This window comes from Cucumis sativus, chromosome 3 (assembly GCF_000004075.3).
Source record: "Cucumis sativus cultivar 9930 chromosome 3, Cucumber_9930_V3, whole genome shotgun sequence".
In the NCBI taxonomy this organism is placed as follows: Eukaryota; Viridiplantae; Streptophyta; class Magnoliopsida; order Cucurbitales; family Cucurbitaceae; genus Cucumis; species Cucumis sativus.
The window spans coordinates 16,290,847-16,306,285 of NC_026657.2; the positions used below are offsets into that span (position 1 = coordinate 16,290,847).

General features: G+C 33.0%; 2 protein-coding genes across 2 annotated transcripts; one reads left to right on the plus strand and one right to left on the minus strand.

Moving 5' to 3' along the window:
* The first annotated feature begins 6,556 nt into the window (after positions 1–6,556).
* On the plus strand, positions 6,557–8,234 carry LOC101205452 (protein OPI10 homolog). Its single transcript, XM_004145584.3, has 2 exons — positions 6,557–6,941; positions 7,018–8,234. Exons 1-2 carry the CDS (start codon positions 6,839–6,841, stop codon positions 7,479–7,481), a joined length of 567 nt encoding a protein of 188 aa, XP_004145632.1. The 5' UTR covers positions 6,557–6,838; the 3' UTR covers positions 7,482–8,234.
* A 4,367-nt stretch (positions 8,235–12,601) lies between these two features.
* On the minus strand, positions 12,602–14,476 carry LOC101211185 (protein TPX2). The gene is made up of 6 exons (XM_004145604.3): positions 14,331–14,476; positions 14,211–14,261; positions 14,015–14,116; positions 13,802–13,861; positions 13,587–13,681; positions 12,602–12,989 (listed from the first exon to the last, which is right to left on the minus strand). The coding sequence occupies exons 1-6, from the start codon at positions 14,364–14,366 to the stop codon at positions 12,866–12,868; spliced, it is 468 nt and encodes a 155-aa protein (XP_004145652.1). The 5' UTR covers positions 14,367–14,476; the 3' UTR covers positions 12,602–12,865.
* Positions 14,477–15,439: the final 963 nt, after the last annotated feature.

A 15,439-nucleotide genomic window follows, 5' to 3' on the forward strand; every position in this document is an offset into this window, starting at 1 on the left:
GCACCCTGTAGGTTTCACTCCTTCAAGTAGATCTACAAGCTCCCACACTGAATTGAAGTACACAGACTCCATTTCAAGGTCCATGACTTTGACCTAGTGGTCCTTGTCTACACCATCCATTGTCTGTTTTATAGGATAATGGATCCTCAACACCATCATCGATTACAAGAATATGGACTTATCACGATGCCAGAAACGACGCCGCTCAAAGCAACGTCGATGTTAAGTAGCTTTTGTCGATGTCCACCACAATACGTCGTCGTATGAACCTTTCCGCAACGTTCGGGATCACAATGTCGCAGAAAGTTTACTAATTAATTTGTTATTTTACTTTTATGCGACGTACTTCTCGGACACCCATCGCGTACCTCTCTGCAAGATGACGCGATGAATGCCTAGTAACAGAACAACCTCTTAACTTGTCTCTTTGCAAAACCTTTACCTCGAACTTAGACTTTCTTATCCTAGAGGAAATTTACAACTTTTATACTTTACTCCATCGCTTGGTGATCTTTACATAATACAAAACAATGTTAGCCTTTAAACGATAAAAATGAATAACAACAATAATGCAACGAAATAACGTAACTTCTTCTTTTTAACTTAACATTTTATAGAGTTCATGCTTTTACAATTACATTCATTTTCTCGCAAGTTACAAAATTAAAACTCTCTTTTGATCCACTTTTCTTCCTCCACCACCCAATTCTGCTCCTTATGGCGAGGGTAATTAAAGGTGTAAAGACCTCATTCTCATCCATCTTTTTGGTCACCCAACAACCATTTTTAGGTACAACCCTTGATGCTTCTTCTGAATTGAGTGTCTGCCCCTTGGCGTTAAGGAGTGAAGTCCTTACCTACCGACTCCTTAAACACGAGATGAGATGACATGACTTGCACACCGCACAAGTTTCATAATAACTCTCCTTTCCCTCATTTACTTGGCTTCTGCGCTTGACACTCATTCCTTATTTAGCTTCAACGTCTGACAATCTGGGAAGGTAGAACTTAAAACGTAAGTCAAAGACTTAGTGAGTGATGGGTTTAAGAAATACCTTTAAGGGGAATACAATATCTTCAAATATGATAACCACAAGGTCATTTCATATGTATAATTCTCATCGCATCAAAACATAATCACAAGCTTTTATCACATCAAACATGTCTGGTATGATAGTTTTGGTTAAACTCAAGTAACGGTTAGGTTGTGATACAATCCTTTCACTACGTTGAGACATTTTCAACGATTGAGAAGGATGAGACTGACCTGATGTGTTTGTTTCATCAACTGTTGACGAGGGACTAGCTTCATCAACAACCCTTGTTGATTCATCAGTAGCTTTACTTAATACTAATTTTCTTCATAGTTTATGATCTTTCATGTGGTCTTCTTCCAAGAAAGTAGTAGTTGTCGATACGAACACTCTATTTTCTTGTGGATTAAAGAATAGACCACCTCTCGTTTCTTTAGGGTAACCAACAAATTGACATAACCTTAAACATTTTTCCAACTTCTTGAAATTTGTCACTAATACGTGAGTTGGACAACTCCAAATTCTGAAGTGACTTAAACTAGATTTACGTCATCTCCATAACTCAAAAGGTGTTTCAGAAACACTCTTCGAGGGAACATTGTTCAAGATATGAACTGCAGACTCCACTGCTTACCCCAAAACGAGCTAGGCAATTGAACATAGCTCATTATTGAACGAACCATGTCTAACAAGGTTCTATTTATCCTTTCTAATACATCATTTTGTTGAGGTGTACCAAGTGCTGAGAGTTAAGATTGGATTCCATGTTCTATCATATAGTCCTGAAATCTCAAATCCATGTACTCTCGACCTCGATCAGATCAAAGTATTTTAATATTTTTACTTAATAGATTTTCAACTTCTGCTTTATACTCCTTGAACTTTTCAAGAGCTTCAAATTTATGCCCATTAAGTATAAATAACCATACCTTGAATAATCATCTATAAAAGAGATGAAGTATTCAAAACCTCCTCTAGCTTTTACATTCAATGGACCACAAAGGTCTGAATGTATAAGTTCTAGCGGCTTTTTGGCTCTATAATATTTTCCAATAAAAGGTCTTTTAGTCATTTTTTCTTCAAGACAAGATTCACAGGAGGCAATGAATCATCTTCTAACTCATTTAGAATCTCATTCTTTACCAATCTCCAGATTTGAAACACTTCATTGTGACAACTCAAGATGTCACAACTATCTCTAAAACACTTCATTATGACAACTCAAGCTTTTTTTTTATGGTTCAATGGATCAAATTCCCACTTTCCTTATTAATTTTGTATAATTCTCTGCATGGTTTAATTTAGGCTAGATATCCACTTTTGGACCCTTAACTTCAAACTTAACTCTTATCACCTTCAGCATTCAACTTGTCAATAATCTTAGTAGGTCTCTTAATCCCATATACTTTTTATTTCAACTATCGATGAGTTTTTAGGTTTAGATCCATTATATTATATCAACATGGGTCGATCAACTTTGAATACTTCATAAGATTCCCTAAACCATTTATGTTTCAAACATGTAAAAACAACACCCAATGACCTCCAAAGCTAGAAGAAAGTCCCTTCTTGACCTCTAACATTCAACTTAAGGACCCGACTATCATGGATAATTCAATTTTAACAGTTAAACTTAATGTGGATTCAAGAACTCTAGGAAAAAGTTACTCTGAACATTTTCAAGAACTTAGCAAAGTACGCTTAACTTCAATCATCCTAACTACCTTCTAAGTTCGAAATCAAGCATCCACCATCATGAGTTACTCAAAGATAGCACTAGAATTAAATGATTATTCCAGAACCAAACCATAAAGCTTGAAATCTTAGCCAAATTTGTGTCAAATACCCAAAATTTTACTTCTTCTCAGCTACACAGTAGCTAAATCCTTCCAAGAACTCAAATCTAGCATCAAGACGTTATGAGTAATGTTTAATTCAAACAAAAACTTACCCCTAATCTAAGATTCGAGGTGTAATGGTCAGAAAAGAGCAAGGCTAACGATGATGTGACTCCAAAATAGTGACGAACGGTTGTTGGGTGTTGGAGTATCTCGACTGGAGACCAAATCCTCGAGGAACTCCGACAGAACGACACAGATATAGTCCAACAACTTTAAATCTGTGTGATTCGCGAATGGTATGGTGTGGGATGGTTGTCGTTTGGCGATTCGAGCGACGCAACACATACTACAAGAAATTGGAAGACTCTCGATGAGGTCAACAGGGTCGAGAAATGTAGTGTCGGGAATGACCTACCAACCCTGACGCACCTTATGATAACAAAAAAATATAAAGCTTAAAAAATTTAAAACTTAAAAAATTTAAAAGTTAAAAAATTTAAAAATTAAATAAATATAAATAAATAAAATAAAAACAAAACATATATCTCGACACAAAGTGTACATCGGGATAGACGTTTTCCTTTACGACAATTAGAAACGTCTGTGTTAGCTTTTCCCGATGCGACGTTAGAAATGAGGCTTCCTCAACGTTATCTTAGTGCATTAGGAATACCTATGTGCCAACGCAATGAGATGACATCGGGAATACCTGTATATCGATGTCGCTCGTTTGTGCATCGATAAAAGTTACCCCGACGCGGTTTTCCCGACATAGGATGCGACGTCAATATTACTTTGGCTGAGGTACTTAATGTTTTTTCGATGTTTATATGCGTTGGCAATAGTCATGTTTCTTGCAGTGACAACAACCAGAGTTGGTGGTGTCGACTTGACGAACGACCAGGTGGGGGTATGAAGGTCGTGATCAATTTGTGGCTTGAAGAAGCTGCAGCTGGGTGATAGTGAGTGTGGTGGTCGACAAATGGTAGTAGTTTGGTCGTCGCTAGTGTCGAAGAGTGGTTGTTGGCAGCAACGTGAGGGAGTGAGAGAGATGGCTAGCGTTGAGAAAATTTGAGAGAGAGGAGGGGACTGTGCACGCTTGGTAAGTTTTCTGAACTCTTCTTCTTCTTCCTTTTTTTAAAAACTAACTCACTAAAAGGAAAGAAGAAGAAGATAATAATAATAGTGAGAATGACCAAAATGCCCCCAACTTAACATTAAACTTCTACTTTGGTCATTTTCTTAGTTTTTTCATCTTTTCAGCACTTAGTTTCCAAGTCTTATTCCAAACTAAATTTGTGCCAATTTTCTTTTTCTTATGAAAAACATTCAAATCTTTAAGAAGCATAATAAGTATTCCAACTTCTTTTTCACTACTTAGAAGATATTAACTTAAATAACAAATAAAGTAGAGCGGAATGAGAGCTTACATGATTGTTTAGATTTAGGTACACGATCGTGTAGCCAAGTATAAACAACCGTGTACCAATATCTCAACGATTTGTTTTCAAGATCTTTTATATTTGGTACACGATCTTGAACCAAATAACACTTTGAAACAAAAATACAAGATTTATAATTGATTGAAAACAAAGATGATGATTTCAAAAAAATATAAAAGAAAAATTGCATGGAAGAAGAGAAGAAAAAAGATGGAAAAAAAGGACAAACCCGAAATATTTAAAAAAATGGTTGGCTTCATGGGATTTTTTATTTTGTTACACAAGTCGTACATATTTTGGCGTTTTGTTATATTATTAAAAATAACCATATAAATAACCGACATGTTTACTTATTTGAAAAAATAAAATATTTATTTACTAATTAATTTTTTTTTTTGAACTTTTGTTTTTATAACTTTTAAAAAAGTATTTATCAAAATCAAAATTTCTATAAAATTAAGACTTCAACGTCGATATTGTGAACCTTGGTTAAAATCAAAATCTCACAAAATTCCACACGGATAGATCTCACAAAAAAATCTCACACTAATAGATCTATTAGACTATTATTATGTGCTAATTATAACAATAACTATTGTGATTGGTTGTGTTCGTGATCTATATTATTATATGTTAAGAATCAAATAAATTTATAATTATGGTTTTAATTTAAAATTTGATTGTATAAAAATTAGATGAATGAGAGTATTTTTAAATTTTTTAAGCTAAATGATATTTATGTTAATTTTCAATAGGAAGAGTATTTTTGAAACAAAACTTTAATGATTTTCATCTAAAAACCAACTATAAGAATATTTTTGGATAACATAAACTTTTGAAAATTGAGAATTATTTTTTCTACCAACTACAAAATTAAGAGGTAATTTAACATGAAAATATTTAGTGGGTGTTTGGGCCCCAAATTTGAAAGGAATGGACAAGGCCTCCTTGTTTGGGGCTCGAACTATGGAAACCCTCGCATTAGAGTTTTCATAATCCCTCTATTTCCTTCCATAATACTTCGCGTATTTTCTCTCAAATCTTCCCGTAATCTGACTCCTCCCCCCCCCCCCCCCCTCAATCCTACTCCTTATACCTTCTTCTTATGTTCTTTCTCTTTTTCCATTGTTTTCCTTTTCGTTTTCCTCTCAGAATCTCAAATCTTTGTCGTTTTTCTTACATCTCCGTCATTGGTTTCGTTGAATAGTCTGTTTTCAACCTCTAACCTTTGGTTATCTTCTCTTTCTCTTTAAATGGTTTCGTTGAAGGCTAGGTTTCTAGACCTTGACTCTGAAACCCTAATCGTTGTCCGTCATTTTTTTCATTAACAACTTTGTTTCAACGCGTTGCCTCCAAAGCCCTCATCCTTCTCCATCTTTGGTTTAGTTGAATAGTTGGGTTTCCACCCCCCTACCTTTAAAACCCTTCCTTGCATGCTCGAAGATGCTTCTCGATGAACATGCAAGGATCTCTTCCTTGCTGCTCTTACTACCCCTTGCAGCTCGAACTTCTCCTTTCCATGAGAGTCCTGAGTTGAACATAGAAGCATTTAGGTTAATTGTTCGTAGGTCATCGTGGCCCCGAGATGCACTAAGCTGAAATACAGAAACAATTATGTCAATGATCCCAGGTCAAAGTTGTCTCGAGATGGCTTTGAGCTAAAGAACATAAGTAATTATGTCAATGATCATGGGCCAAAGTTGTCCCAAGATAGGCTCAAGCTAAAAAACACAAGCATTATGTAATATGATCTCAGGCTAAGGTTGTCCCGAGATGTCCCCGAGTTTAAAGCTAAAATGGAAACTAAAAACTAAGACCTAAACATTTTTTTTTCATTTTTAGGAAAATATCTTAGCTACAAATTAAAGAAGATGACCAATGTGGAAGCTTCTCCGTCAATTTTTATTTCAGGTACCGTATATATGTATGAAAAAAATGGTAGTAAAAAAAAAAAAAATTAAAGCTAAATTTATGAAATGAAGATCATAATTAACGAGATTAAATAAAATGAGTCGAAGAAATTTTTTTAATTTGATATACCAGATATATGCAGGTAAAAGAAAAGCAGTGAAAAAGTGAGATTGAAATTAAATTTATTGATTGAAGAACAAATCAATTTAACACAAATTATCATAATGAGTTTGGAGCATGCAATAAAAGGCAAGTAAATAACAAGCTATTATAATAATATTCCAACTATTATGATCATTGACACTATTATAAGTCACCCCTGGAGGGAAGCGCCCCTAGTAAACGTGAGAGACTTTAAGTGTTGTTTGGTGGAGTTTAGAAAGGTTTCGAGAGAAGTTCCATTTCTTTCCATTCCATGGAGGTCATTTCATTCAAGCTCTTAATTCTTCTAGATTCTACTGGAATTCTCCACACTCACTGATCCTATGCTTTTTCCACTCCATCCGTCCACCATCATCGGAGCATCTCACTTCCTCAACCCCCAATACCTTTCCTCCATCGCAACTTCATCCTTTCATCCATCTAAACACACAAATCAGCCAATTCGAAGATGTTCGGCGTCGTCTTTCCCAATCGAAGCTTTCCCATGGACATTTCAGCTTTCTCCCAAATCGACACTTTCCATTGGGTTCTCGACATGAACACATTCGTCGGTATGTTCTATTAAACTCTTCCATTTCTCTTCTCTCTTTTCCAAACCCTAATTCCAACTCCTAATCGTCTTACTAGGTGAAGCTTACGATCAGATTCGTGAAATTTGCATCTTCTTATTGAATAATTTCACTCTTCCCCCCGATAAAGCTCTGGCTGTCTATATTCAATCCCCTGGATCTCCCTTTCTCTTCTGTGGTGCTGTAACCCTAGCCAGACCCTCGGCGGTGCTATCTCTTCCATGGCCGGAGCCGGGTGGTCAGATGCAGCTTATGCCACCCGATTCGGCTCCTCTCTCAGCTAAAATTGGAGTCTCCGTCCAGGATTTGGCTTCCTTGCAGTCGCTTGATGTGACGGCGGAAAAGCGGATTGAGCGTCTGGCTCTAAAAGTTGGTGAGAATCTGTTCAATTTCATGCAATCTTTCTGCGGTGTTGATGGTTCAAAGTTGATTGTGCCCATGGATATCTTGGATAGATGGTTCAAAAAGTTTCAGGAGAAAGCCAAGCGTGATCCTGAGTACTTGAAAGGCTTCGTTTTGTAAGGCTCCATTCCACCCCCCCCATCATCTTTTTTTGTTGGGAGGGGAATATTTTGTGATGCTGTATTGTAGAGTAGTTTGTGTTTAAATGAATTAGGTTCTGTGTCTTTTCTATGTGTTGGCAAAGTCGATTTTTCCTTCCAATCTTTGAATTTCTGTTCTTCTCATTTCTGTATTTCACTTTGATATGAAAGAAAATGGGCTTCTGCCATTGCTGCAGAGAAAGAGCAGCTTGTGGTTCGTTACTATCCTTCGAAGCTCATTGATTTTGAACTCTAGACTGTATCTTAATTTTGGGGCTTTATCTCTCAATCTGGCCTGGCGCTTTTTGGGATGTAGAGGGTATTGCTTGTGCTATTTTGTGGAAGCTTTGAGGAAAGAAACAACAAATATTTTGAAAAATCAGAGGGGTCTTGTGACCCTTGGTAGAACGAAGAATCATACTTCTCTTTGGGTTTGTAAAGAACAACAGAGTTTTGCTTGATTGGAAGGGTTCTTTTTGTATTCCCTTTGTTCTGGTTTATTTATTCTCAAAGAAAGGTTGGGTATTTACCGAAGAAAAACGATAGATTATTGTAGGTTTGTACGTGGGCTTTCAGCAATGGACTCCATGATGGCTTGGTAGGGCTCTCTTTTTCTCACCACCATGGTAGAGCCCTTTTGGGTTGACTAGAGTTTTATTGGATAACATGTAAAGAGCAAACAATCGAATGTTAAGGTTCTTGGTTGAAATTAATTATTTCTTGTTCTTTGGAACTTTGCATCCATGTTAAGTGTTCTTTTTATCTTTTGTGCAGTGCGTTAAGTTATCTCAGTCCAAATTAGAATGTAGGATGAATTGAGCCATGATTTTGACATCCTCAACCAAGATCAAGTTTCTGGCTTTGCAACTTGAAAAGCAGTTAAATATCATAGCTCAAGTAGGAGTTGGAGTTCTCTTTGTACTAGATTTTCGTTCAACTTGGATCTTTTTCTAATTTGAATTTTGAACATTGTGCACATCCTTATTAACTCAGTAGAAGTTTTGCCTAACAGTTTTTGAACCACTTATGAACCAAAGGTCTGGATGTTTTAGGGAAAAATTGCAAATGTGTACAAACTAAATGGCACATATGCTACACTAAATATTTGATGGGAATTGAAGAGAGGTTCTTAGATCATTTTGGATGGGACAAAAACAAAAGAAAAGATGCTAATATGGTGCGTAGCCCTCTTGTGATTGAATTCCATTATTACATGGAAACAAATGTCAAGATCTTTGGAATTTGTTAGTTTTGAGATGTTTGATACTTTAACGTGTATATTTGAACATATGGTGTCAAGGAGAATTATGGAGAAAAAAAGAGATTAAATAGTTAAGAATTGAAAAACTCAATTGAAGAGGAAAGAAGAAACATATCGAAAAGAAGCACTGCAACCGTTCTAAGCCATTCTGAGCGAGGTAGTAAGTAGTAGGGAGGTGGTGCCCTAGTGTTCGATCCTTCGGAACAATATCAATAAAGTTAGCCGTAACAACTTAATTTCCAAGCACAATTTGATTGAGCAATTAGGATTTGTTAGTCGGTTTTTGGTTTTTTAGGTTAAATTATATGAATGTTATTCAACTTTGTATTTGGGTAAAAAAAACCCCTAAATATTCAAAAATTTCAAAAGTACCTTTAAACTTTAAAAATGATTAAAAAAAAACCTTTATCATTAGTTTTGGATGAAAACAATTAAAATTTTGTTTCAAAAATATCCCTAAATTATTTGAAAGTTTCAAAAATATGCTTTGAACTTAAAAAATGTTAACAAAAACACTCACAATAAGAGTATGAACTAAAATTGTTAATATTTCGTCTACAAAGTAACTTTAGATTGAAAATGTCTCCACGATTGTATGGTGATAAATTCATATGAAGTTGTTAGGTTTTATGAGATTAGCAATATTTGTTTTATGACTTTAGATATTAGAAATGTCATTGCATTGATGTTGTTTTGGAAAATGGATTGTTTATAGAAATGTTGGTTCTATAAAATCTACTTTCCTTGTTGATAGTTGCCTTCTCTTTTTTCTATTGACGTTTTCCTTTTTTCAGTGCACAGTTACGTTGCTATGGAAGTATGAGTTACTCATTGTGATTCCGTGGTGCATATTTAAACGTGCTTTCAGTCCTTGGGTTAGAGTTGACCGTTTAGTTTGATTTAAGATCAACATTTGAATTATCACGTTGTAGTTGTTTCAATTCGTTTTAGAAAAAAGAAACATTATTGTGTATGTTAGATATACTCCATTCTCTTTACTAGCATGCATTGTGATTCATTAATAAGTGATTCTCAAACAGGGGGAGACTAAGTCATCCGAACATGAGGGATTATGTTTAATGGAAAGATACAAAACAGTGAGAGGGAGTTTAATAAACTCGAGGGGAATGTAAGTTTCTTTTGAGAGTGAGCCTTTGTTTTATGGTGAGCTTAAGACTATCTTCATTAAAAGTAGATAATAAATAAATTTTTTTTGAGGTGAATATAGTACCTGTAGGCCTACTAAACAAGATCAATATATTTTTTTTAAAATTAATTATTTTCGAACTAACCTCAAATAAATTTATTTCTATACTGACGATATAGAAAATTTTAATGTAGAGTTATTTTTGCAATGAGAGGTTAACGGTTTTAGTTCATATACTATCATGAGAGTAGTTTTATAAAGTTTTTTTAAGTTCAAGGTTATTTTTGGAATTTTTCAATAGTTCAAAGCTATTTTTGAAACAAAACTTTAACAGTTTCAATCCAAAACTAACGCTAAGGGAATTTTTTTTAATCGTTTTTGAAAGTTTTGGAGTATTTTTGACACAAGATGCAAAGTTATGGTATATATATACATATGTAAAAGGTTAATTTTCATAAATATAACAAACACCAAAATATTTATGGCTTATGTAACAAAACGAAAAGTCCATGAAGCCGGTAAAATATTTTCATAAATTTCAAATTTTTTCTTGATATTTAGAACGATTTGTCACTTGCTACATTTGCAATTTTTTTAAATGTTGCTATATTCTTAACTATTTTTGTTAAAATTGCCATCAATTACAATTACCCTTAAATTAAATATCTTACATTTAATTTGACAATTAATTCTCAAATTAATTAATTATTTAATTTAAAAATTAATTAATTTGACAATTAATTAATAGTTTAGTTTAATTTTATTTAATTAAATTAAAACTATAGGTTATATGAGAGATATTCATTAGTTTAAATATAATTTAAATAAAATATTAATTAAGATTTTTTTCATAAATATATCAAAACATCAAAATAATATTTAGTGTAATAAAATCAAAAAGCCTATGAAATCAATTATTTCTTTTATAAAAAAATTAAGTTTACCTTTCCTTTCCATCATCTTTCTTACGTAATTTTTCTGATAACTTTTTTTAAAACTCTTATTTGGTTGTTCAAGGACGTGTATCAAATATAAAAGATCTTGAAAAAAAATCATTGTGATATTAGTACACGATCATAGTTTAGAATTGGGTAGCCAAATCTAAACAATAATATACAATAAAATCTTGAAAAAAAATTGTGTATAAGTACAAAAAAAAATTTTAAAATCTAAATTAATCGTGTAGCCAAATCTAAATGATCTTAGTACAATATCGTGTACCAAATATATTACAAGTACGAGTGCCAATTATCACGTTTGACGTGGGCATTTTTGGTATTTTTCATTGTGGGTCTGTGAGTTTTTTCATTTTCAATATTGTTCTATGTAGTGTAAATATTTTGCCATTTTGTTATATTTTCCTACGTTTTCATATTCTCTCTAACTTCTAGGAAGATATTAGTACAACAAAAAAGGCAAAAGGGCTTATGGTACTCTGCCTTTGCGTACTCTCAAAGAAAAATCGAAAAATCTTCCCTCAAAATTTTCTTTTCCAATTTTGGTTCCCACAAACCAAAATCTCAACTCAAAGAATAGGGAAGTCTCTAAGTGGTGGTGCGCCCCAATTTGACATTTGGTAGATACAGACTCGTCAACGAAAGTAAGTTTTCTTTCCAATTCTCTTTAATTTTTTAAAGCATGCTTAGCCATAGAAAGATTGTTTTTGAACTTTTTGCCAATGTATTAGTACTTTTAGATCCCAAATTAAATTTGAGTTAAGGTCTCTGTTAAATTCTTCTGTTGCGGAGGGCTTTAATCCTTTCAAACCTATCAGGTTGAGAGGCGTGTTCTAGTTTGCTAGGGTTGGCTGAGTTTGAGCATACATTTTCCCATATTTTAGGCCTAAAATGATCTCTCAAATCAAGAGATGCGTAAAGCATGTCTGATTAGGTATTTGACAAGAGTCAGTCTTGGTCGAGGACACCCAAGCTAGCCCATTTTTCTTAGGCCCATTTTGGTCCTTGATTGCAATAACTTTCAACCCATACATCATGCTTTTTCTTGACTTTGTCATTTTTATTTACCTTCTTAAAGATCATAATGATGTATTAATACACGAATTCTGACCTAAGGTGTATAATTTATGAGTTTTCTAGTCATATATTATGATGCTTTTGGGCTAAATGGGTCAGAGATGACACTTGACATGCCTCATTTGCCTATTTATGAAGCTCGACCTTTACCATGATCTCATCTTTGGCCAAGCTTGAGATGAAAAGAGGTTGGTTTGGGTTTTTAAAATATAAGAATTAAATGAAACTAAATTCAAAACTTAAAAATCAAACGTATATTTTGGTATTTATTGTGTCTTTCAATTTACTCTTTGTTTGGACGGTTTGATTATAATCTTTTCATCACACTGATATAAAGTTTGGTAGATAAGCTTTGTGGGATAAATATTTAGAAAACAAATCATGGTGTCATTATTGCATTTTCATTCATTAATGTGTCATTATACTTCTCTTTTTCTGGACATATAGATTGTTAACCTTTCTTATTCTATATTTGTAAAGATTTTAGTTTTGTTGGTCCTTTCAAATGTTTCCCTTAGATCCCATCTTGACCAAAAAAATATATATATACACCCTTTTCAATATATATATATATACTTTTTGACATTTTGATAATTGACACTCTTTAGTTATTATGTAATTAAATAATAATAATAATAAAGGATGGTGTGGTATGGGAATTTTACCATAATTGTTGTTCTCAATTTGGAAATAGTTTATTAGTTGTGTAATAAACAGTGGATTTTATTTTGACACATTTGAAAGAACAAAAGTCAGAAAGCAACAATAATGCTTCTTCTCTGCCTCAAAAACATCACACACTCTCTCTCTCTCTTTCTACGACTAAATAAATTGTACAAAGATGAGATGCATCAAATAGAATCAGAAAAATTAAACACAAAACCCAAAATCTATACAATAATAGATCAAATATAGTTGGGATTTTATTTGATTGGTTTCAAAGCTTGTCTTTGAAAGCTGTAAAGTTCACTATCAGTGTTACAACTCCATTGCTCTTTGTTCATCAAGAAACTCGGCTCTCTCGGTATCGTCAAAGGTCGATTCGATCTGCATTACAAATAATCACAATCCTTTCTTATTTTTACAAGAAAATAACATTTTAAAAGTGAAAAGTTTCTTTAGGGCATCAAGATATAGTTTCATTGATACTTTTAAAAAACGTTTTACTTTTCCTCATAACAATCAAGCATTTGGGTGTGCACTTGTATTACTTTCAAATATGACTTTTGAACCATGTAATAAATCAGTAAACACTTATGGAATTATTAAAAGTACCTTTTTGATCTACCACTTTTTTCTAACAATCATACACAACAGAAAGAGATACAACTGAGAAAGAGATCAGTAGGTGCAAAACTCAATCTCATTCTTGCCCCCTATAAAAGTCATTGTTTTAGAAAAATGTAGATACAATACTTCGGATGAAGCTCATGCTACATTTCTCATATCTCCATGTATATATTTCAATCACAAAGGAAAAAAGTAAATATAAAAGAGTTTTTTTTTTGTATATACTTAAAAGGGTTTATTAAGTAATAACTAAGGATGGATATTCTTATAATTAAGATAGATGCAGTCTAGAATGGACGTCTAAACGTTATTTTAAAATATTATATAATTTATAAAAGCTATTTTGTGCACTACCTTTGTGGAAAGTAGGGTCTATCAAAGTAGGGCATGAGTTGAGCTCTTGGTATCATTTCCTTTCTCATCAAACGAACCTCTTCCTCTTCTATCATCTGCTTCACAATATATTTTGTTTCTTTAGTAATTGTTTACTCTACACTATTTTATTCCAAAACAAGTTTTAGTTTGTTATATATATATATATTCAAAAGATTTAATTCGTAAGTTGTTACCTTGTGCAACTTTTCTTCCACTTTCTTTTGTAGCTCCGTTACATATAACTTTGTCGCTATCTGCTTGAAAAATTAACACAAAACCCAACAAGCGATCATTATTATTAATGAAAGAGAAAACAATATACTACACATGAATAGCTCTCTCAATATAATTTTGATATTATATTAAATTCTCAATGAACCTAAACACTTCCACGACCATGAACTCACCGAATAGTTAAACATTGCTCGTTTCACCGCTCTTTCTTGCGTATGCAACTTGAAATCTTGGGACTTCTTGGTGTTTTCCTTCACATGAGCCTTTTGAGGAACCTAAAAATAATTAGGAAAACAAACCTCTAATCATACTTTTCATTCCACAAACAAGGGCAAAAAACTTCAACTTCCAATGATCACTAAAACTTACTCGAGCTCTCTCCGCTTTCTCTAAAACTCGGTCTCGGACTCCATCTTTCGTCTAATAACAAAAAAAGGTTAGAACAAGAGAAAACCAAGAAGTGGCTGTAAGATAAAAAGTGTCACAAACCTTGGTCATCAAAGATTTTGGTTGGGACTTGTCCATGAGTGGATGAGGGAGGGGGAAATGAAAGAGAGAAGAATAATCCAAATATGTTAGAGTGCTACAGCTAAAATGGAAGTAATGGGAAGTGAAAATTTATAGTGAAACAGTGGCAAAAATAGGAGGGTTGGTCAGCAAATAATATATGTGTTTAAGTGGATTTTATTTGATTGAGTTATTTAATTATTGTTGTTGCCACATCACCAACATGTCCAAGAACTTACATGCTCTCTTACACCAAACTTTCTGATCAAATTTCACTCTCCTTCACATAAAATTATTATTATTTGCTTATTGATTCTAAGGCATGCTCAAATTTGAGAGTCATGTTCTTTGTTTGGCCTGCTTAAACATTCTTATCACCAAACCCCCTATAATATTGACAAAAAAAAAGAAGAAGTATGAATTGAATTGTACTTTATGTTATGAAAAATTTTGTTTCAGTAAAGATCGATTTTGGGGATTGATATGTTATATATATTGTGAAAACAGAACCTTTTACAAATTATGGTATACATTTTCATATGGGTATTATATATAAGAACTATATAGGGAAGTTTAAATAGGTTTTTGGTAGTTTAGTGTATGTAACTCTGTAGTGATCATAACTTTGCTTTTTATTAACAAATAGGACACAAGTAAAATGTGTAATGATTGTTGTTTTCTTTTTTGCTTTTATTTATTTACTTTTTTTTCTGTTTTTTCCTTTTAGGATGGTAGGTTGGGAAAGAAGGGTTTGTGAAGAAGAAAAAAAAGGAAGGAATATAGGCAATTTAATTAGGTTGCTTTTAGTAATGATTAGATCTATAGTTACTCCCCCAACCCATGTATCTATTTTAGTTTTGAGAAAGAAAAATATTTAACTCTTTTGGTTGGACGCAGCTACTTATCATCAAAATAATGTATCATTCATGTCATAAATATTCTTTTAAATAATTAATAATGGAATTTTTCTTTCTTTTTTATTATTATTATAATAACAACAAACACATATTAAATATAACAAAATGAAAAAAAAAATTATTTGCACAACAATAAAAATTTAAAAATTTAAATTCTATCGACAATAAATACTA